The following is a 24,262-nucleotide window of genomic DNA, read 5'->3' on the forward strand; positions in this document are numbered from 1 at the left end:
ATACTGAATTTGTCACTGAGAAGGAGGGGTGGGGGAGTAGGATACTCATTTTCAAACTTCGCTTTAAAAGTAGCTTGGTTATTTAAATCCCAAGCACCGGAAGGAAAAACAAAAAAAAATAGTTCTAGCTGAATTATTAAGTGCTGGTTAGAACAGACTTTAAAGAATCTCGCTGAAAAACAAAACAGCCAAGTTTCAAGAACTCGGCCTGGGAGTGCTAACGTTTTGTTACCGTGTATGTGCTTTAATGAGTGGCCAAGCGAAGGGGAGAATCCAAAAAATGAAATTTAACCAATGGTTCTTGGCCGGATTTAACCACCTTTCAAATTTGGCCGTCTTAATCCTAGCATCTTTATGGCTGCAAATGCAAGGAAAGTCTCCTGAACAGCAACCAATGCAATGTTTTATTATATATATATATATATATATATATATATATATATATATATATATATATATATATATATATATATATATATATATATAATCCTGAGAAAGCTAGACTGAGTCGTTTTGATATCTATCAAGTCATGACATTAATGGGAATTTTTTTTTTCCTATCTGCCATTATAATGGATCCCGTAGAGTCAATCTGATTTCTTTTTTTGTTGTTGTTGTTGTTGTTGAAAACTTTATTCTCCAAAACTGCAATCGACCCAACAATATTCGGAAAGGGCTACGGTATCAGATTAGCAATATGCACTCATTCAGTCTGAAATGCACTGAAATTCCAAAAATTGACTAGCAATTATCTCGATGAAACACCCCACAGTTCTCCAAAGAGGAAATAACGGACATTTTTATATCCAGGTAATACATTTTTTTAATCTGTGGTCGCCTTTCCCATACACCAAGTTGTTGTTTTGATAGTGTTTCATTTACCAAGACAATCTCTGGGAGAACTAATCATTTCAAAGCAGTCGTTTTTAAGTAGGAGGTGTGCTTTATCAGAAAAAAAAATATCTATGTTGATGGATATCCTAGAATTCTTTTTTTTTTCCCAAAAAAAATTTTTTTTAAGGCTAAAATCTATTACATTTCCATTGTTCCTTTTGAATATTGCATTGATAAAAATATTATTCAAAAATCTAGTATACAACATAAATCACTGTAGGCACTGCTCAAGTATTTTCATAAATCCACCATGTGCAAATTTAAATTTTCTGATGAGATTTTGGTAGTATGTATATATATATTTTCTCCCACGTTCAGCATAATCCAGAATGTTTTTTAAGATGCTAAATTCTAATTTTTGGAATTGTTATTGCTAAGATTCCTGTCCATTCTGAGACCCATGATTAATATTAGATAGCAGCTGTTAGTTGTAGGTTCCATGTGTAAAATACTTCTTTTTTTGTGTGTGTTTTCAATAACCAGAAACTTACAGGGTTCATCCAATGTTCCAAAAATGGAATAATTTAATGTAGATTATCCATTTAGGCACTTAAATACTGTACCCAAATTTGTTAACATTGCTAATAAAACACAACCCCATTTCTATCTATTTAGCAAGTGTGCGCATACATGTGTGCCTATACGGATGTGAATGTACACACATACATACAGACCCACGCACACACTGAGACACGTAAGATAGGTACCACTTGTGAGAAAAGGCATCTAAAGTTAAGCTTCAACACCACAAGCAATTGTATTCTGGATGTTTGACTGTTTTATAGGAGGCTGTTGCATGGAAAAGTCCGTTCGAAGTAGGCGACTTTCAACGTGATCTGGAATCTCTTCCCCCTTAAGATGCAACAAACCATCATTGACACCTCCCCCCCCCCTCGTTGAAGCAGGCACGGAGTGCAGAATCCATGAAGCCAGCTCTGCCAGTTCCCCCGGACTTTTAAGAAGAAAAAAAGAAAGAAAGAAAGCCACCCACCCGAATCACATTATCTTGATTTTTCTCAGCGGCCATTTTATCATTTGGTCTCCATTCAAAACCTTATGGTGACCCCGCCCCAGCCTTGCATGCATATACTGTAGTTCAGGATTAAATGTCCAAGTGCATTCATTATTATTTTTCTCTCTCTCTCTCTGTGCCTCTTTCTCATACCGTTTCCTCGGTTGATAGCATCAATGGATTAATATATTCAAATCCTTCAAACTCCGACTGGTCTATTCTTTTTATTACATCTCTGAGGACAGGAAGAAGAAGAAGAAGAAGAAGGATTAACGCTCGTCGGTAATGTCTTATCGAAGGGCTGCAAACTGGGCAAAGCCCGGTCAAAATGAACAGGGGGGGGGGAAATTAAGTTTTCTTTGCAATAACCGGCGTTTGTGGGTCTGCGTGCTTTCGGTTTTCGTGGCTAAGCCGTGAGGCTGGTGGGAAATACAGGTAGTCCTCGATTTACGACCACAATTGAGCCACAGTGGTTAAGTGGATCACTGCAGTTAATCTTTACGCTTGTAAAGTGAATCTGGCTTCCCCACCGACTTTGCTTGTCCGAAGGTCGCAAAAGGGGACTCACGCGACTGCAACCGTCGCAAATACGAATCAGTTGCCAAGGGTCTGAATTTTGATCCCGTGATTGTGGGGATGCTGCAACGGTCATATGAAAAATAGTGGTAAGTCTTTTTTTTTTTCCCCCAGTGCCGTCGCAACTTCAAAGGGTCTCTAAATGAACAGTTGTAAGTCAAGGACTACTTGTAAAACTCAGGAAGTCCAGAGAGAGGCATGTTAGGAAAAAGCGACAATTCCCAAAAACAAAGAATAGGAACTCAATCTTTACAGTTAACGATAAGCACAACTTGCATCTGACAAAAATACAAAATTGTATTCCTCACATCCTTCACGGAAAAAAACCCTTCCAATTCTTTTACAAACCCTCAAATTCTCTCCGTTCTAGAGTTTGGACCTGGCGTACTATATTTAAATAGGCAGGGGATCGAGGAGAATGTCTTGCAGAAGATACGGCTTCGCAATGGCGAGGAAGCAAAACAAATTTCCTGCCAATTTTCCCGGGGAAAAAAAAAAATAAAGTCCTAACCAGAAGAACTTTTCCATTAACGGAATAGTGGTGGCCTTGGGACATGGTGGCCGTCCCTTCGCGGAAAATATTTAAGGTGGACAGCAATCTACGGTGGTGAATCAATCCATTGGGAAAAGTTGGGATTAGAACGGTTGCAGGAACTGGGGATGTCTAGTTTGATGAAAAGAAGGACTAGGGGAGACAGGATAGCAGTGTTCCAATATCTCAGGGGCTGCCCCAAAGAAGAGAGAGTCAAGCTATTCTCCACAGCACCTGAGGGTAGGACAAGAAGCAATGGATGGAAACTAATCAAGGAGAGAAGCAACTTAGAACTAAGGAGGAATTTCCTGACAGTGAGAACAATTAATCCGTGGAACCACTTGCCTCCAGAAGCTGTGAATGCTCCAACACTGGAAGGTTTTAAGACGATGTTGGATAACCATTTGTCTGAAGTGGTGTAGGGTTTCCTGCCTAAGCAGGGGGTTGGACTAGAAGACCTCCAAGATCCCTTCCAACTCTGTTATTCTATTCTATTCTATTCTATTCTATTCTATTCTATTCTATTCTATTCTATTCTATTCTATTCTATTCTTACCGTGTGCTGGCTGGGGAATTCTGGGAGTTGAAGTCCACGCAGTTTAAAAGTTGCTAAGGTTGAGAAACACCGCACCGTGTAACCACAAAGTTCTTTCCCCTTCTTTGATTTGAGGCTAAACAATGACACTTACTCATCATCTGGAGTTAACTGCACAGGTTCACTGGTGAACTGGGTATCAAAGTTATCCAAGCCATAATCATCCGTGATCTGAGGCTGAAACGGTGGGGTGGCCTGCTTCTTTTCCAGCTGAGTTGAGAGCAAGGGGGGGGGGAAAGAGAGAGAGAGAGAGAAGAGGAGGTGATGTACGGTTTAAAAGACACTAAATTCACCCCCCCTCCCCGTTAATTAACCACCATGTAGTCAACAAAAGAGGCATTTCCAAGGCCAAGGTTGGGCATTTTCTATGTTGTCTTTTATGGACCCTTTCGGATCAAGATGGAGGATGTGCCAGAAACAGTCTGTGTCTCTCAAAGAGCCAGAAATGAAGAATTACCATACTTTTCGGAGTTTAAGATGCACTCCCCCACCCCTCAAAAAAAGTGGGTGAAAATTGCAGTGCGTCTTATACACCGAATGTTGTCGAAGCCCCGCCCACCCGCCGGCCCCCATCCTTCGGCCATTTTCAGCCTCCGCATGCCCCGTTTTAGAACCGATCCAGGCTGTGGGGATCGCCACAGCAGATCGCTGCTGATCACCTCTGCGCATCGCATTTTTGGCCTCCATGCATCACATTTTCAGCCAGTTCCAGGCAGCAGGGATCGGCTATGATCTCCGCCCCCTGGAACTGGCGAAATATGCGACGTTTGGAGGCCAAAAATGGGGCACGTGGAAGCCGAAAACACGACGCGTGTAGGACGAAAACATGACACACGGAGGCAGCGATCGGTGGTGATGTGCTGTGGCGATCCCCACATCCTGGAACAGGTCTAAAACAGAGTGTGCAAAGGTCAAAAACATGACGCATGGAGGTGGTGATGGGCTCTGTTGATCCCCACAGCCTGGAACAGCTGATTGGCGTATTCCGGGAGGCCAATCCAACTGCCAATCAGCTGTTTGTGCTAAATCAGGCTGCAATAACGTGCTGAAGCTAACCAGGCTGTTTGCTGTAAGGATGCTAGCCAGATGATTACCGATGGATGCTGGTAGGCAGAGGCAGAATATTTTTTTTCTTGTTTTCCTCCCCAAAAACTAATGTGCATCTTATACTCCGGAACATCTTCTACTCTAAAAAATACGGTAATCTGCTCAAAAGAGAATTTTGATATCTCATAGTCTTGGGGTTTATACCTTCCTTTTTTTTTTATCTGTGACATATTTTGAGTAAGTTTTAAAAAATGTTTCAGTCGTTCTGAAAGAGAATGGGTTCCCTTAAGGACGATCACGCATAGGCTTCCCCGAGTAGTTTTTTTTTTGCAAATTTGGTTCACATCTTTAGAGCGACTTCCGTGAAGTCGAAAAAAGTGAATCAATCGTGTGTGTTTTTTTTAAGGAGCATCAAAACTGGTTTCTGCAGGCTTTGGAACTAAGGCTGCAAATCTGCCAATGCCGGTGTGTAATTTGAGCAAGCGACAAAGCCTTCGTGACCATTTGTCATTTAGCACCTGCTGACTCTGTCTGTCTCCGAGGGGGCCGGTGGCTGTCCTGTTTTACCCTTGAAACACAGTGACAGATTCGGGGTCATCCAAGGAGTTCCCCAGCTGAGGGAGGATCTGTAACCATGGGTTTCTTCTAAGCCTATCTAGGCACATGACATTGGCTCCTTGTTGACCTCCTTCTGTCAAAACTGGCTTTGAAAGAGGGCAGGGGAATTCGGATCCTTCTTATTCTTGGACTCAACACAAGCAAATGCATCAAGTCAGGAACAAATAGCTTAACAATGGCTTGATGTCACATCTCAGGACACAATAATTCTGATTCTGCACCAACTCAGATCTTGTTGACAGGTTGTCTTAGAACGTCAGGCGCCATTCCAAAGCTGATCTGAGGAGAGGATGGAAGGGCAGGGAATAAAGGAAGTAGAAGTAGGTTTGTAGAAGTAGGTATGGATATGCAAAGATTTAGGTTGGTTTGTGGTGCGTCTAATTGAGCTACGATAATGATAAAACGAGACTGGCCATTCTATATTACGGTGTACTGTATTATGGTTTGTTTGAAATGGCCACTGTAAACCTGATATAGAATGATGTCTGAACCAAGCCTTTCAATCTATAGTTCCTCATGCACCAATGGTTCTAATAGTTACAACATTTAATATTTAATTTCTAATAGTTACACTTGGTCGCCACGATGTAAAAAAGATGTGGAGACTCTAGAAGGAGTGCAGAGAAGAGCCACAAAGAGGATTAGGGGACTGGAGGCTAAAACATATGAAGAACGGTTGCAGGAACTGGGTATGTCTAGTTTAATGAAAAGAAGGACTAGGGGAGACATGATAGCAGTCTTCCGATATCTCAGGGGCTGCCACAAAGAAGAGGGAGTCAAGCTATTCTCCAAAGCACCTGAGGGCAGGACAAGAAATAATGAGTGGAAACTAATCAAGGAGAGAAGCAACTTAGAACTAAGGAGGAATTTCCTGACAGTGAGAACAATTAATCCGTGGAACTTGCCACCAGAAGTTGTGAATGCTCCAACACTGGAAGTTTTTAAGAAGCTGTTGGATAACCATTTGTCTGAAGTGGTATAGGGTTTCCTGCCTAAGCAGGGGTTGGACTAGAAGACCTCCAAGGTCCCTTCCAACTCTGTTATTCTATTCTATTCTCTCTCTTGCTTCTTGATGTTCTCACACAAATAACGTAAACCATGTTCACGGCAGCATCAGAAGTGATGGTATTATGATACACGTGCCATCATTTGCCCCTCCCATTAAATGACACCCCCCTTAGCAGTTGCAAAAAGAACGGCTGAGACACACAGGCACAAAACCGAAAGGTGGGGGGAAAAAGTTAAATGCTTTACCAGATCCCAGTCTATGCTGCGAAAAAATGTGTGTGACTTGATTTCAGAAAATCCCGTTTGGGGTTGGCATCCGAGCCTCTCTTTGGGATCCTAGGAGGAAGGATAAAATTAATTTTCCCATGACTGTATTAAACCACAGGTTTGTGAGGCCGAAGTCTGAAGACAAGATTCTTTAAAAACTAATTTGCCTTTATAAAATAAATCACTAAGTTCATCTAGCAATTCTGTCTCCCTATTTTTCTTTTTTTTTTTCACTTTACAAGTTACAGAATAGAATATGGAAGAATTCTCTTAGTCAGTGGTGAAATCTGAACCGGTTTACTACTGGTTTGCTAGCCGCGCCGGCGCGCTGCGCACCAAAAAGAGGCTTGGGAAGGTAAGTTGAACCGCGGGGGAGATCAGCTGTGACACGCGATCGTGGGTACTTTTTAAAAAACTTTTTAAAAGCATTTTTTACTACTGGCTCGGGCGAATAGGTAGTAAAAAAATGCTTTAAAAAGTAAAAAAAAAAGGCTCCGACGATCGCGCGGCACAGCTGTGATTGTCGGAGCCTTTTATTTTTTTACTTTTCAAAAGCATTTTTTACTACCTATTTGCCAGAACTGCTAGTAAAGAAATGCTTTTAAAAAGTTTTAAAAAAGGGTCCGACAATAACAGCTGTGCCACGCGATCGTTGGAACCTTTTTTTTTTTTACCTTTTAAAAGCATTTTTTTTACTACCGGTTCGGGCAAATAGGAAGTAAAAAGATGCTTTAAAAAAAAAAAAAAAAAAAAAGGCTCCGATGATCACAGCTGTGCCGCGCGATCGTCGGAACCTTTTTTTTTACTTTTTAAAGGATTTTTTTTACTACCTATTCGCCTGAACCTATAGTAAAAAAAATAAGTTCTGATGATCAACTGAGCGACACACTATCAGCAGAACTTTTTCTTCTTCTTTTTTTCTTTTTTACTTTTTAAAGCATTTTTAACTACCAGTTAGAGAGAATCGCGTGTCCCTCAGCTGATCGTCGGAACTTTTTTTAAAAACATTTTTAAAATTTTACCGGTCCGAACTGGCAGCATTTCACCCCTGCTCTTAGTGTATTTTGCCCTGGTTTGAACACTGTTTAAACTAGGGCAAAATACCACAGGGATAACAGAAGGCACCGAGAGCCAAAAAGTGCTTTTGTGCTTAATGGGTGAGGAAAAAAAAACACAGACAAAATATTGTAGACCTACCTTATTTAAAAACCCTTTCAAAACATGAGAGGCCTTAACAGAAAGGAATCTTGGAATTCGGATTGGTTTTTCAAGGATAACTGTTAAAAGAAGTTTTGGAAAGAGAAAATATTATATTCCCCAATACATCAGTACAGTAATTCTTCACCTGAAGGAGGACAATTCTGCTGAGAGATAGAAGCAGAGAAAAGGGGAGGGGGAGACTTTGCCCGGAGACTAATGACACTGCAGAAGGGAGAATCCCCATTGGTCCTCCTCCTTTCTGGACAATCCCAATTCTGATGTTTGAGGAAGCCCCATTCCCGGCTTTCAGATCAGCTCTTCCGGTTTCTGACACTGCTGCACGGACAAAGACCAACTTATTGTCGCGTACGCATGAGTGCAAGAAACCCAAAAGAGAAACGGGTGATGCTATGCGTGCCAGGCGACATGGCTCTGCGTACCGCTTCGGGCACGCGTGCCATAAGTTTGCCATCACGGATATAGGGTCAACCAATTGAGCAGGGGGTTAGACTAAAAGACTTCCAAGGCCCCTCCCAACTCAGTTATTCAGTTATTCCTGTCATTAATAAGTGTAGAACTGCTGGTACATTCAGATAAGGCATCCAATAATGTCAAGAAGGGTATTTAAAATGTGATGTCGTCTCGTAAATTCAAAAAAAAGCAGCCCTAACAAGAATGCCTTTTAAATAACATCAGCTAGAATTTCAACAGGAGGTGCTTCCTAGAGTATAGACATCGGAAGCTTTTGATAAATCTTTCAGGGTTTTGTCAGCTGAATGTCTGTCCAGCACATCAAAGTAGGAGGCTCCCTTTGAAGTCTAGGCAGAACCCAAAAAGCTAAACTACAACTGGGCACCTCTCTTAATTAATGGGGCTGTGTCAATATTAGCACATTAACTGTGGTTCTGAAGTAACCACAATTTTGTGGGCTCTCGGTCCACCCCTTGGCACAATTCATAATGCCAATTCTACTCAGAGCGATCCTTTTAGAAATTAGCAAAACGTAGAGAAAAGGACGTCCTGAATAACCTTCCCTATGAAATATAGAAATCCTCAAGTGCTAAATTAAAGAATATTCAGTATTAAAAAATCAGTAGCTGGTGTGTAAAAGGTGAAGTCTTGACACCAGACAATTCAATAAGGCCGTTTTCTATCTGTCCTACAATTTCATTTCAATGAGCATTAGGTAAAGCCAGCTGGATACAGGATTTTGGCCCAATTCAGGATATTTTAACAACCATATAAGAGGCAGAGTTTTAGAAGAGAATATTTCTATTCAAGATTGAATTGTGGCGTCTTTGGGACTCTCTGAGCTTGGTGGTCTTCTTGCAGATGTTTCATTACCCAATTACCGTATTTTTCAGAGTATAAAACATACCTTTTTTTCCTAAAAGGGGTTGAAAATTTGGGTGCGTCTTATACACCGAATGTAGCCCCGCCCACTGGCCCCCACCCTTTGGCCTCTGCCTCCCAGCAATTTACCTCCTTGCAGCAAGCAGCAAGAAGAAACAGCCCATTTCAGCTTCAGCACAGCCTAATTAGCACAAGTTGATTGTTGGATCGGCCTCCCGACTCTCAGCTGTTTCAGGCTGCAGGGATTGCCATGGCCTATTGCTGCGCGGGACTCTGCTGCTTGCTGCAAGGAGGTAAATTGCTGGGAGCAGATTTTTTTTTTTCCTTGTGCTAATCAAGCTATGCTGAAAACGAAAATGAAAGTAACGCAGGCTGTTTGCTGTTTGCTGCAACGAGGCAAAATTGATAGGAGGCAGAGGCAGATTTCTTTTTCTCGTTTTCCTCACCAAAAAAGGTAGGGGCGTCTTATAGTCCGGAGCGTCTTATACTCCGAAAAATACGGTAGCTTAGTATCATCAATGCTAGCTGATGAAAGAAAATTAAGTCTGGCAAATTATATATCACTGAACTTGCCTAGCACTGATGATGTTGCATAGTTGGCTTGCGTAGTTGGCACCAAGCTCACAGAACCCCAAGGACTCCACAGGTTAATTCTCACAAATGAAGGCATGTATACATACACACACATGTCCCAGAATCAAATCTGGGTTGGAAACCAGGAGCAGAGGTTTAGTCTTCTGAGATTTTGGACTCGTGCTGGAGCCCATTTCCACTAAATAGACTAAACCTCTAATCCTAGTGACCAATCCAGATTGGATCCTACAATTTTTATTTTGCTCTTGAGTGAAACTTTATTCTGAATCTTAACACTCTAGCAGGTGTGGGGTAGTAAGTCTCGATACATTAAAAAAAATACCTTGGAAGAGGTAATCTTCAGTGTTCATATCTGGATTGTCGGTAATAATATCAAAAGGAGATCGTCCTGCCATCATTTCAAACATGAGGACACCAAGGGCCCACCAATCCACACTGAATCCTGTTACAAAAAAAAAAAGTTAGAAAAACGTGTTTTTCAATAAAAGATTTCAGGTTACGGAGTTGACTGTTACTGCTTTAATATACAGAACAGTACTTAAGGATTAGAGTCATTGATTGAGATGGGTGGCTATAGGAAAGAGAGAGAGAGGGAAGGAAGGAAGGAAGGAAGGAAGGAAAGAAGGAAGGAAGGAGAAAGAAAAGAAAAAAGAAAAATAGATAGATAGATAGATAGATAGATAGATAGATAGATAGATGATACCCTGTTTCCCCGAAAATAAGACCTCCCCTGATAATAAGCCCAATCGGGCTTTTGAGCGCATGCGCTATAATAAGCCTTCCCCTGAAAATAAGCCATTCCCAAAAATATTTAAACACAGAGCTGGAAATCAGGTAAGACAGCAAGAAGAGCCCCATCTTGCTCCATGCACCCCAAAATAATAAGACCTCCCCGAAAATAAGGCCAAGCACTTATTTCAGGGTTCAAAAAAATATAAGACAGGGTCTTATTTTCGGGGAAACATGATAGATAGATAGATAGATAGATAGATAGATAGATAGATAGATAGATTCATACATAGATAAGGGACTCTTCAGAGATTTTAGTAGTGTACAAGGGCTGCTGTACCAGAACAAAAAAAAATAATTCAGATGTCCCGCACTGTTACTTTGCAACAATGCCATGAACGATTGCTTCAAAGCAACAGGATAGATTTAAAATTATTATTTTTGGGGGGAATGGCTTAAAAAATTCAAACCCAATGGCAAGTGTCAATTCCGTAAGTATTGTGGCTATCAGAAGTATCTCCAACCCCAATATCTTAATCCTGCTGTTTTCCGGCGCTCAAAACTTTGGTTTGTGAAAGAGCAATCGGCACGTCCGAAAAGGATAAATACAAAAGGGGATTTTACTGTATCTCTGCAGCCTTTTACAATGAAAACGTGGTAGCATAAAAAGTTCCATAAAAAGTGGACCTTCCATGCCTAGGAATACTCATCTCAAACGATCTAAGCCCCAGAGCTCACTCTAACAGCATTGCCAAAAAAGCATTAAGAGTTGTTAGCTTAATTTTGCGAAGCTTCTTCTCCAGTAATATTGTACTGCGAACTAGCGCATAGAAAAACCTTTGCCAGACCAATTCTCGAATACAGCTCGTCTGCCTGGAATCCGCACTGCATATCGGACATTAATACAATTGAGTGAGTTCAGAGGTATTTCACGAGAGGAGTCCTCCACTCCTCTGCTCACAGTAGAATCCCTTATGCCACCAGGCTCGAAATTTTGGGCTTGGGCAACCTGGAGGTCTGACCTAAGCATAGTACACAAAATTGTCTGCTACAACATCCTATCTGTCAACGATTACTTCAGCTTCAACCTCAATAATACATGGGCAAACAATAGATACAAACTCAAGGTAAACCACTCCAAACTCGATTGCAGAAAATACGACTTCAGTTATACTTATAACTACTTGTTTTCTCTGTAGATAATATCCCCTAGGAGATGGGATGGAGGGGGGACATTCCTGTGGGTTGAGGTCAGAAGCTGGGGAGACTGACTTGGAAGATGGCCAATGAGAAGATGAGAATTGGGGAATGGAAAGGGAAGGGTTTGGGGGTCAGAAGGTTAGTATCGGCTATGACGAAGTCGGGGTCAGATCTGTCGTACTCAATAAATGGAATATTTCAGCAAAGATTAATTGTTTGGGAGTGCAATTTATTTGAGATGACATCGAAACCTGACACACATCTTCAACCTTAAACAGTCTACCGTGGGGCTCACCCCATTCCTAAGAGGTCCGTAAAGGGGGCGTGCATAAGCGCACCAGCGTGCCTACCGTCCCTGTCCTACTGACCCCATTTATTTGTACTCATTTCCTGTGTATATACTTATACCTGTTATCTCGTACATGTTTGACAAACTAAATATATAAATAAATAAAATAAAATAAGCAAAAGACCCATTAGGCTTAGCTAGCAATCGTTTATTTGCCAAGGGCATTCGACAACCTTGACCAGCCTTCCAAAGTTCATTATCTGAGGTTCCCTCAAAACTGATTTAGGTCTGCCTTTAAGCATACCAATACTTGAACACTTCCATCACAAAGTATGGAGGCAGACCAGTTTCTCCATCCTTCTCCAATTTTGAACATTGCTCTTCTCTTTTCTGCTCCAGAACATAATAAGGAACCCAAAGATGCTTCTGTTGGGTCCCACCTCTGCTTAACAGCGTAAAGACATTAACACAAACACCACAGCACATCTGTAATCACTCCGGATGAGAAGGCTTTGCGGTCTCTACATTATTACACGCTCTATATAGCAACTCACCGTATTCTTCTCCTCGGAGAATCTCCGGAGCGATGTAATTTGGCGTTCCACAGAAAGTGCTCGTCGTGTCGCCGGGGCCCAATCCTTCCTGCAAAAATGAAACGATTGCAGCGCTCCGATGAAAGAGGAAAAAAAAAAACGGTTTTGCAGGAGTTTAGATTGAGTCGGAAGGGACCTTGGAGGTCATCTAGTCCAACCCCTCCCACCCAAGCAAGAGACCCTACACCATTTCTGAAAAATGGCAGTCCAATCTCCTCTTGAAAGCCTCCAGTGATGAAGCTCCCACAACTTCCGAAGGCAACTTCTCTTCCATGGGTTGATTGTTCTCACTGTCAGGAAATTCCTCCTTATTTCCAGGTTGAATCTCTCCTTGGTCAGTTTCCATCCATTATTCCTTGTCCGGCCTTCGGGTGCTTTGGAGAAGAGCTTGACCCCCTTCCTCCTCTCTGTGGCAGCCCTTCAAATATTGGAAGATGCTCTCCTGTCTCCCCTGTCCTTCTCTTCACTAGACTAGCCATGTCTTCTGTCCATCTATTCATTCAGATGTCTGTCTTTCTTTCCTTCCTTCCTTCCTTCCTTTTCTTTTTCTGTCTGTCTTTCTTTCTTTCTTTCCCTCCCTTCCACCTTCCTTCCTTTCCTTTTTTCTTTCCTTCCTTCCTTCCTTCCTTCCTTCCCTCCCTCCCTCCCTCCCTCCTTCCTTCCTTCCTTCCTTTTGCTTTGGAAAATAGCTTGACCCCCTTCCTCCTCTCTGGGGCAGTCCCTCAAATATTGGAAGATGCTCTCCTGTCTCCCCTGGTCCTTCTCTTCACTAGACTAGCCATGTCTTCTGTCCATCTATTCATTCAGATGTCTGTCTTTCTTTCTTTCTTTCCTTCCTTCCTTCCTTTCTTTTTCTGTCTGTCTTTCTTTCTTTCTTTCCCTCCCTTCCACCTTCCTTCCTCTTTCCTTTTTTCTTTCTTTCCTTCCTTCCTTCCTTCCTTCCTTCCTTCCTTCCTTCCCTCCCTCCCTCCCTCCCTCCCTCCCTCCCTCCTTCCTTCCTTTTGCTTTGGAAAATAGCTTGACCCCCTTCCTCCTCTCTGGGGCAACCCCACAAATATTGGAAGATGCTCTCCTGTCTCCCCTGTCCTTCTCTTCACTAGACTAGCCATGTCTTCTGTCCATCTATTCATTCAGATGTCTGTCTTTCTTTCTTTCTTTCCTTCCTTCCTTCCTTTCTTTTTCTGTCTGTCTTTCTTTCTTTCTTTCTCTCCCTTCCACCTTCCTCTTTCCTTTTTTCTTTCTTTCTTTCTTTCCTTCCTTCCTTCCTTCCTTCCTTCCTTCCTTCCTTCCTTCCTTCCTTCCCTCCCTCCCTCCCTCCCTCCCTCCTTCCTTCCTTTTGCTTTGGAAAATAGCTTGACCCCCTTCCTCCTCTCTGGGGCAACCCCTCAAATATTGGAAGATGCTCTCCTGTCTCCCCTGGTCCTTCTCTTCACTAGACTAGCCAGGCCCAGTTCCTGCAACCGTTCATCGTATCTTTGAGCCTCCAGTCCCCTCATCCTCTTTGTTACTCTTCTCTGCACTTTTTCTAGAGTCTTAACCTCTTTTTTTTAGTGTGGTGACCAAAACTGGATGCAGTACTCTAGGTGTGGCCTTACTAAGGCTTTATAGAGTAGTGTTAGTACCTCACTTGATCTTGATTGATTGAATCTTGACTTCCCCTTCAGATCAACAGGGGACACCCCAAAGCTGGGCAAAATCTACCCCCGTCAGGGTTTCAAAATACACCCCTTGTGCCTTCAATTCACCTTAGGCAGGCTTCATTAAGGTCATAAGTCAAGGACTATCTGTAGAGTAAAAATACAGTTGCAGGACAAATTGTTCTTGATGCTCTGAATATCCTTTTTTTTTTTTTTGTCTTTTAAGTGATATACAGGTAGTTCTCAACTTACAACTGTTCTTTTAGTGACCATTCGAAGTTACGACAGCACTGAAAAAAGTGACTTGTCACCGTTTTTCACACTTAGGACCGTTGCGGCATCCCCATGGTCACTCTAAAGAACAGAGGAATCTCTCCCTGATCTCTGGTTCCCCAACACAAGATCCCTTTCAAGACCAGGGTGAAAAATCTCTTCAGGGATGGGAAAAGCTCTTTTGATCTCAGCAAAGGAAAAGAGAGACACGTTTTCAGGCTGGGCCGGCTGCACAATCGGGTTTCGATTTTTAGGGAGGCCAATCCACAGACTGGATTTACCTTACACATGCCGTAATCTGTTAGCTTGATGTGGCCCTCCGTATCCAGGAGAACATTATCCAGTTTTAAATCTCTGTAGATGATGCCTCTCTCGTGGAGGAAGTTGAGAGCAATGCAGATTTCAGCAGCATAAAACCTGAAAGGAAAATGTAATTTCACTCCTTAGCTGGGCCATTTAACAGTTGCTATTCATTTCATTTATTTGCAAGCTTTCAATGCTCCCATATATAACCCGCCTTCCCTGAGGGCATGCATAACTTCGTCAATACCCTCATGCCTTCTAGTCCAGCTCCATTACAGAGGTTCTCCAAGGGCAGTGGTACCTCGGTACTCATCATTAATTACCGTATTTTTCAGAGTATAAGACACACCTTTTTCCTCCCCAGAAAAGAGGGTGAAAATCTGAGTGCGTCTTATATTCAGAATGTAGGCCCACCCAGCTTCTCAAACGGAGGTTTCAGAGGTTGAAAAAAGCATCAGAAACAAAGCTTCAAAAAAAAAAAAAAGCCTCCAAACAGAGCTTCAGAAAAAAAGCCTCCAAACAGAGCTTCAGAAAAAAAAGCCTCAGAAACAGCCTCAGAGGCTTTTTTTCTGAAGCTCTGTTTTGGAGGCTTTCAGAGGCAGAAAAAAGGCAAAGCACAGAGCTCACAACCAAGGAATCTGTTGCTTAAGTTCACCTCTGGGAACAGCTGATTGGGGGTATTCCGGGAGGCTGATCCACCGGCCCATCAGCTTTTTTCTTATTTTCCTCCCCAAAAACTAAGGTCTGTCTTATACTCCAAAAAATATGATAGTTCCAGGAATGAGTACCAAAAATGCTGAGTATCAAACATATTTTTTCTCGTAAGGTATAATGTAGTGAGTCGCAAGGCAGCCGACAGCGACAAGTTCTAGCTTGTGTGTGGAGTACCAAACAAACGATGAGTATTGGGGCATAATTTTCGTATCAAAATGCACAGAGTACCAAATGTGATGAGCTTCAAAGCAGTTGAGAGGCTAGGTACCATTGTATAGCAAACCTGCCTCATTTCTTTATCCCTAGTGTGAGATAGTATGTTTGGGTAATAGCTAGCTCTCAGTTTAAAACACGACGTGATAATCTCTTGGTATCTTCTTATACACAAGCCTATACACGCTAAGAAACTTCTTCAGGTGCCCTCACAAGCAATAACTTGGCTGTGTTTAAAACAAATAGAGGTCAACATGCCGCAGCAAAGAATAGCATCTTAGATAAACGCTGTGAGAAAAAGTAGCAAGGGGACAAAAGGCTGCAATCGTGCCTCTGCAATGGAGAGATTAGCAAAAAAAAAAAAAAGAACCTACGGAAATTATAAATTGTTTTGGCTGGCATTCACACACTTTTAGTAGAGCTGGAGAGAGAGAGAAGGAGGGAGAGAGAGAGAGGAGGGAGGGAGGGAGGGTGTTATTGTATTTTAAAAAGGAAGGAAAGAAGGAAGGAAGGAAGGAAGGAAGGAAGGAAGGAAGGAAGGAAGGAAGGAAGGGAGGGTGTTATTGTATTATGGAAAGAAAGAAAGAAAAGAAAGATAGGAAGAAAGGAAGGAAGGAAGGAAAGAAGGAAGGAAGGAAGGAAGGAAGGAAGGAAGGAAGGAAGGAAGGAAGGAAGGAAGGAAAGGTGTTATTGTATTATGGGAAGGAAGGAAGGAAAGAAGAGGGTGTTTCTGTATTATGGAAAGAAAGAAAAGAAAAAGAAAGATAGGAAGGAAGGAGGGGTGTTATTGTATTATGGAAAGAAAGAAATATAGAAATATAGGAAAGAAGGTAGGAAGGAAAGGTGTTATTGTATTGAAGGAAGGAAGGAAGGAAGGAAAGGAGGGTATTGTATTATGGAAAGAAAGAAAGATAGAGAGGAAGGAAGGAAGGAAGGAAAGGAGGGTGTTATTGTATTATGGAAAGAAAGAAAGAAAAGAAAGGAAGGAAGGAAGGAAGGAAGGAAGGAAGGAAGGAAGGAAGGAAGGAAGGAAGGAAGGAAGGGTGTTATTGTATTATGGGAAGGAAGGAAGGAAAGAAGAGGGTGTTACTGTATTATGGAAAGAAAGAAAAGAAAAAGGAAGGAAGGAAGGAAGGAAGGAAGGAAGGAAGGAGGGGTGTTATTGTATTATGGAAAGAAAGTAATATAGAAATATAGGAAAGAAGGTAGGAAGGAAAGGTGTTATTGTATTATGGAAAGGAAGGAAGGAAGGAAGGAAGGAAAGGAGGGTATTGTATTATGAAAAGAAAGAAAGATAGAGAGGAAGGAAGGAAGGAAGGAAGGAAGGAAGGAAGGAAGGAAGGAAAGGAGGGTGTTATTGTATTATGGAAAGAAAGAAAGAAAAGAAAGATAGGAAGGAAGGAAGGAAGGAAGGAAGGAAGGAAGGAAGGAAGGAAGGAAGGAAGGGTGTTATTGTATTATGGGAAGGAAGGAAGGAAAGAAGAGGGTGTTACTGTATTATGGAAAGAAAGAAAAGAAAAAGGAAGGAAGGAAGGAAGGAGGGGTGTTATTGTATTATGGAAAGAAAGTAATATAGAAATATAGGAAAGAAGGTAGGAAGGAAAGGTGTTATTGTATTATGGAAAGGAAGGAAGGAAGGAAGGAAGGAAAGGAGGGTGTTATTGTATTATGGAAAGAAAGAAAGAAAAGAAAGAAAGAAAGATAGAAAGTTAGGAAAGAAGGAAGGAAGGGTGTTATTGTATTATGGAAAGGAAGAAAGGAAGAAAAGAAAGAAAGAAAAAAAGAAAGAAAATGATAGGAAGGAAGGAAAGAAAGAGAGAAAGAAAGAAAGAAAGAAAGATTCATACTACCTTGCGTGTTCCTCTGGCAGCTTCCTCTGCCGTTGCATATGAAACATGAGGTCACCCCCATTCACATATTCTATAACAAGAAACAACCTGAAAATAGAACACACAACTTCTGTTAGTCAGCAGATTGCCTGCAGAGTGTGAGGGTGGGAGCGAACAGACAAAATATTGCGTCGCTGCTAACGTGCTGTAATCCTTCTTGTGTGTACTGCCTAACGTTTCGCTTCTCATCCAAGGAGCCTCTTCGGTTCTGACTGAAGTTCCGGCAGACTGATCCCATTTCCCACCATTCAGTCAGAACCGAAGAAGCTTCTTGGACGAGAAGCGAAACGTCTTCGAGGGAAAACAACCAAAAAAGTCCAGTTGCCTCTTGAAAAAAGCATTGCCTTTGATTCTCTCCTGCTCAATTTGAATCTTTGTCGATGGTTATTGGAAAGGTGGAGATTTCCCCCCCAAATTATATTACTTTTGGCAGCATGAAATGTTGTGACATCGGAGACCAACCCCAGGATGATCGTTGAAACTTCAGAAATTCAAAATCAAGTTTACCAAGTTTAGGTCTTTAACTCAGACCAATCTCGGGGCTGCTTACAAATTAGCTATTTAGGGAAGGATTTTCTAAGCTTCAGAATTTATACCAGGTGTCAGCAACCCGCGGGGCTCTGGAGCCGCATGTGGCTCTTTCAACCCTCTGCTGCGGCTCCCTATCACAATATTGAGAGGAGCTTCTGGTTGGGGGGGGGAAGCACAGTGCGCCAGGAGGAGACTCTATGGCAAGGGGCGGGTTTTCTGGTCAGCTCCGCAATTGATAGGGCTTTCGGTTAGGACAGGTAGAGGAAAAAGGATGCTGCGCTAGGTGGAGACTCTATGGTGGGGGGAACCGGACTTCCGGTCGGCTCCAGAATTGAACGGGGACTTCCAGTTACAATCTTTGTGGCTCTTTGAGGGTTTAAGGTTGCCGACCCCTGATCTATACAATGTGAGATAACTAAGGACATTCTGATATTTTCCTTTAATTAACAAGAAATGTTGTTTGGGATGTTTTGATGACATGGTTTTAAAAACAAACAAACAAACCCTGAAGTTTTCAGCTAGTGCAGGCAAGGGGGGGGGGAAATCCATTAGGGAGAGGGGGAAGGGAAGCAGCTAAATTTACTACAGCTCCTAAAAGAGCCAAAATGGTTTCTCTGTCTAGATGATGCTACCCTGATGTAATAGAAGTCCCCATTAATAAATAAACACTCTCACACGGCAGCCTCTAAAAGAGAAATAACTAAGAGCCTTTTAATTGTCTGCATTGCTGGCCACTTTGGTGATTTGTTAAATGTGCACAATGGGTTTTTAAAGCCTTTGTTTTGGGATCAACAGATCAATCACAATAACTGCTCGCCTCCCTCCCTCCCTCCCTCGGGCTGGAAGGAGGAACTCTTAACTGCAGTTCTAAAGGTCCTCCTTCTCTTTCTTAAAACAGGTTGGGGCTGTTGACCCATCACTGGCTTTGGGAGGTCAAGTTCAGCAGTCACCAACTGGTGGTCTGAGAGAAAATGTTGGTGGTCCGCAGAAAAATTATTTTGCATTTTTTATATTGCACTAAATCAGGGATCCTCAAACTACAGTCCCTGGGCTGGATATGTGCAATGAACGTTTGTTTTGCTGCAGAGAGTCTCTCCCTTCGGGGTCTTTTTGTGTGGGTCGGAGGGGACCAGAAATTCCGACTTGGGGGTCTGCTTCAGCCTCCTGGTGTGGGGCTTTGGGCAAAGGCTGGAGGGAAGCGCCGCTGGTGGCGAAGAGCCTGAGGGCCTCGTTCCAGTGGGACTGCATCATGGCCTGAAACTGGCCGACCATCTCAGCCTGCTGAGCCTCCAGGTGCCAGTACCTGGCCTTGCACTCCCACAGGTCTTCCCTCTGCTTGGAAAGCCTATGCTCCTAGTCCTCAGTGAGGTGCTTCTGCTGAGTCTCCTTCTTGGACAGATCCAATTTTAACTGAGCTGTTTTGCCAACTCTTTCTCTGCTTAGCTTCAACAACTGCTTCCTGTTGGGGCCCTAAGGAGCCCAGGAGGACAGGCGAGGAGTGGCTGGGAGGGGAGGGGCGAGTAGAGGCTGTCGAGGTGCCCCTCGACACGAGTGACATCAAGTTGGCCACGCCCACCCAGCCACATAACCACCTAGCCATGCCCACTCAGCCGGTCATTAGGCAGATCATATTAGTGGTTCGCGGGATTTAAAATTATGAATTTAGTGGTCCCTGAGATCCGAAAGGTTGGTAACCCCTGGCTGAGTTGACTTTGATTGATTATCACCAAAAAAAGGAAGGTCAGACAGGGTTAATACTTGGAATGGAAGACCACCGAAAACTAAGCCTGACCTGAAAGGGATCTTCTCAACTCTCATAAATAGGACCAATTCAGTGTGGGCTCTTCTCACAAGGGAAGAACGTATAGAATAGAATAGAATTCTTTATTGGCCAAGTGTGATTGGACACACAAGGAATTTGTCTTTGGTGCATACGCTCTCAGTGTCCATAAAAGAAAAGATACGTTCATCAAGAATCATAAGGTACAACACTTAATGATAGTCATAGGGTATAAATAAGCAATCAGGAAACGATATCAATATAAATCGTAAGGATACCAGCAGCAGAGTTACAGTCATACAGTCTTAAGTGGGTGGATGGGCCCCTTGGTGTGTTTCATTACCCAACTAGGTAACATTATCAGTGATGAAGTTGGGTAATGAAACATCTGCAAGAAAGCAACCAAGCTCAGAGAGCACTGAGGACCCCACAGTTCAACCCTGAGCTACAAAGAGCCTAGAACAGGGGTCTCCAACCTTAGCAACTTTAAGACTTGTGGACTTCAACTCCCAGAATTCCTCAGCCGGCAAAGCTGAAGTCCGCAAGTCTTAAAGTTGCCAAGGTTGGAGATTCTTGGTGTAGAAGACACTACGCATGAAGTCGTTCATATAACCCTGCCTCCAAAGCGACTGAGAGCAGTAGCTCATTCTTGGATCATCTCCAGGACAGCCAGAAGCTCTGAAAGACGATATCATGCCAGCCATAAGCATTGTTTTCCAGAAGAAGAAGAAAAACATTACCCCACATAAAAGATCACAGATTCTCTTTGGACCTACCAGCTTTCCTGACCAGGAATAGCTCATAACTCGGTCAGTTCACTAACAAATGAAACCTTTCCCAACCTGGGAACCTTCACGTCATGTCAAAAACAGAAGCACATGCGTTGTTCAGAGGCTTCCGGGCCCCAACAAGCATGTCCATTAAGATCCAGGCAAGCAGTATTTCAGTTTTGTTTTGTTTTTAAAAAAAATAAGAGGATCCGCTTACTTACCGACTTGTCGTTTGAAAACAGGAATGTAAGCCAACTAGAAAAGGGTTATTGGACGCCTGCTCAAACACATGCTTTTCAGTTTGCACCCAATCAATATCCTGAAAGAGAGTAATTGGAGAATCCAAAGGGATGCTATAAAATAGGTTAACGCCAAAGGCCACACTAATTAACACACACACACTCAAAAATTTTAATAAACATTCATAAAGTCCAGTCAATAGATTTCTCATTCCTCTTACAATCTTTTTTTTTTTTTTTTTTAAATCTTCCTATTATTTCGTGTTTTTTGTCTGGTCAAAATAATAACTGTTTTGCGTTGGGTTTTGGCAAAGGCTGGAAGTTTTAATCATATTAATATAGATTCCCCACCCACCCACCGCCGTTAGAATCCAGGAAGCTCAACAAGATTAGGCTTGCGATGGGTTGAAGCAGCTTCCTTACCTCATCGTCGTGAACTAATTCCTTCTTTACAACTTTCATTGCATAAATTTGATCATTCTTTTTTAACCGCACTAAAAGAACTTTGGCATAGCTTCCTCGTCCAATGACTCTGATCAGATCAAAGTCCTGAAGGCCAAGCCCCTGAGAGATCTTGATTCCATCCATTCCGTCAATAACTGGCTTGAGTTCCTGTATGAAGAAGTATGGAAGATAGCACATTATACATTTCCCCCCAAAAAACCCTCTTTGCAATCAGAAACGGAACACAGAACATAGAATAATGGGGTTGGAAGGGAGCTTGGAGGTCTTCTAGTCCAACCCTCTGCACAAGGAGGAGACCCTATACTATTCCAGATAAATGATTTTCCATCTCTTCTTGATGGAACCTCCAGTGATGGAGCACACAACTTCAGGACGTAAACTGTTCCACTATTAACTGTTCTCATTATCAGGAAATTTCTCCTTAGTTCTACGTTGGATCTTTTTTTAATGACTTTCCACCTGCTACTTCTTGTCCTGCCCTCAGGTGCTTTGGAGAATAGGTTGACTCCTTCTTCTTGATGATAGCACCTCAAGTTAAAGGAGATTGACCAACAGTTATAGTAGGAAATTACCCAAAGAACTAGAAACCATTCTTGGAATAGAAATTTGTACTGAAAGCAGAAGCAAAATGGACAACTCTACCAAAGATGATTTGGGTGAAGGTTTCTTCCCTGGGTCATGGTGCTGAAGATGATTTATGACCTATTGAGTTCTTTGGGTACACGTCTACCTTCTAAAGTTCTTGGTACTCTCAGAAGCAAAGTGAACTCTAAGATGGATGGAGAACATTTCCACCTAGAAAGCTAAAACTTGTGCAGAAAGAGACACAACTGCCATTGTGCTGGCACAGCCTAACAGATCAGCACTTGTGGGGTTCTTGATGCTCTCTGAGCTAGATTATTATTATTATCTCTTTTATTCATTAAACATGAAACTCAGTCAACAGAACATTTAAAAATGTGTCACAAATACCATTGACTGGTGCTAATAGTTGATATGGGTTGCTGCCAGCATCCTAGGGATCAACCAAGGATCTTCTTAAAATATAGGATGTTCCGAGTAGCGCAGTTTTTTGCAGTTCTGCTGGTGTTATTGCAGGAAGCTGCAATTTCTTGAAGTGTTTTGTAAAATTCTTGGACATGGTACCAAGCGCCCCGATGACCATGGGTATCACTGTTACATGTTTCATCCATAGCTGTGTAGTTTCGATGGCCAGGTTGCGATATTTCGTGATTTTTTTCCAGTTCTTTTTCTTTGACTCTGGCATCTCCTGGTACTGCGATGTCAATAAATTGTACGTTTCGGTTTTCGACAACTATGATACCTGGCGTGTTGTGTTCCAATTGATGATCCGTCTGTATTCGAAAGTCCCACAAGATCTTCACCTTCTCATTTTCTATAACTTTTTCCACTCTGTGCTCCCATGACTTTTCGGATACAGGTATGTTGTATTTTTTACATAATGGCCAGTGAACTAATTTAAAACAACTCAATCATGTCTCTCTTTGTAATCAGTTTGCGCGATTTTGCTGCCCTCACATATTAAGCGTGAAACAGCTTCAACTTTGTCGTTGCAAAGTCGGCAGTTTGGATTGACAGTGGACAATGTCAGTGGACGATGATTATTATTATTATTATTGGTTAATCTTTAGTGAGATTCACAGCCTTTGAGGCTGGTTAATAGCTCAGCAGCTCGAGTCCTAACCAAGGACCTAGGAACTGTTAAGGTATCGTCGGAGGATGTAAGCTGTTCCGAGTAAGGTGGTTTTTTGTAGAGTCAAAATGTTCAAGTCCGGCAAATTTAGAATTTCTAAATAGCAGGGTAGCCCTTTGGGTATTGCTCCAATTACAATCGGGACAACACACGATTTCTTTTTCCACAGTCGCTCAACTTCAATTTGCAAGTCCCGGTACTTTGTGATTTTTTCTTGCTGCTTATCTTCAATCCGTGCATCACCAGGTATTGCAATGTCAATGAACCATACTTTTTTCTTTTTTTTTTCTTTTCAACTATTGTTATGTCAGGTTGTTGTGGATTATTATTATTATTATTATTATTATTATTATTATTATTATTATCATCATTATTATCATTATCATCAGATGTTTTATTACCAAATTAGGTAAAATCATCAGTGCTAGCACTGATTATCTCACACTAACCTAGTATGGTGTTGAAACATCTGGAAGAAAGAAACAAGCCAGCCCACAGTTCAACTCCGAGCTACAAATATTATCTTCTATAGGTCAGCAACTATAACCATACGACTAAATCTATTGAGGTCAGCTTTCTGTCACCTTCCAAGTAGTGTATAGACATCTGTATATTTAAATAGGGGTGTGCAAGGCATTCTGTCAGGGTAGCCTGAACGTTTTCAAAGGGATCTAAATTATGAAACACGGTTTTTTTCCCCCCATATTTTCCAGAAATAAAATAAATCCCTTTTGCAAGCAGGCTTCTTCAAACTTGGCAAACCCATTTCAAGAACCATGGAATATGTGGCCGAATGCTTTGCACAACTCCTACCCTGCCTTCTTAGGTATAATTACTTTTCTATTAAAAAAATAAAATAAAAATCAATGGGTCTGGCAAAACGAAGCGTCATGAAATGGGAAGTGCGTAGTGAAAATGGAATTCAATACCAGTTCAATACCAACATCACTCCCATCGGATCGTGTAATTGTGATACCGAGACCAATAGGATTCATAATTTTCTCGCTTGATTTACAGGGATGACCTTTAAATAATTGAATGTTTCAGTTATCAGAATCTCAGGATGTCCTCCTTCAAAACCATGCTTGATTGCTACTATTAGCTTTATGGTTTCTTATGCTATTAATACTACACAGCTAAAAATAGGAGCTTTTCCATCAGAAAATCAACAGACTAGAATCCCTGGCCTGGAGAAATCCACTTTTCTTAGTTTTTAGGTGACTGTTG

General features: G+C 42.0%; 1 protein-coding gene across 3 annotated transcripts in view; it reads right to left on the reverse strand.

Moving 5' to 3' along the window:
* Positions 1-1,395: 1,395 nt before the first annotated feature.
* PRKCZ (protein kinase C zeta) overlaps positions 1,396-24,262 on the reverse strand; it is a 72,665-nt gene continuing 49,798 nt past the window's right edge. For 2 of the 3 annotated variants that reach the window (XM_070955985.1, XM_070955987.1), the window contains 10 exons: positions 21,280-21,468; positions 20,839-20,936; positions 17,498-17,584; positions 14,699-14,834; positions 12,469-12,556; positions 10,019-10,138; positions 7,747-7,826; positions 6,529-6,618; positions 3,704-3,819; positions 1,396-2,141 (listed from right to left, as the gene is read on the reverse strand). In XM_070955985.1, the coding sequence (XP_070812086.1) occupies positions 2,054-2,141; positions 3,704-3,819; positions 6,529-6,618; positions 7,747-7,826; positions 10,019-10,138; positions 12,469-12,556; positions 14,699-14,834; positions 17,498-17,584; positions 20,839-20,936; positions 21,280-21,468 (1,092 nt within the window). In that variant the 3' untranslated portion in view covers positions 1,396-2,053. Of the gene's footprint in view, positions 2,142-3,703; positions 3,820-5,057; positions 5,554-6,528; positions 6,619-7,746; positions 7,827-10,018; positions 10,139-12,468; positions 12,557-14,698; positions 14,835-17,497; positions 17,585-20,838; positions 20,937-21,279; positions 21,469-24,262 lie in introns of those variants that run through there. The other variant, XM_070955986.1, reaches the window with a different exon arrangement.

Source organism: Pituophis catenifer, unplaced genomic scaffold, assembly GCF_029215685.1.
Source record: "Pituophis catenifer annectens isolate HBS135680 unplaced genomic scaffold, rPitCat1.0.hap2 SCAF_18, whole genome shotgun sequence".
Lineage (NCBI taxonomy): Eukaryota > Metazoa > Chordata > Lepidosauria > Squamata > Colubridae > Pituophis > Pituophis catenifer.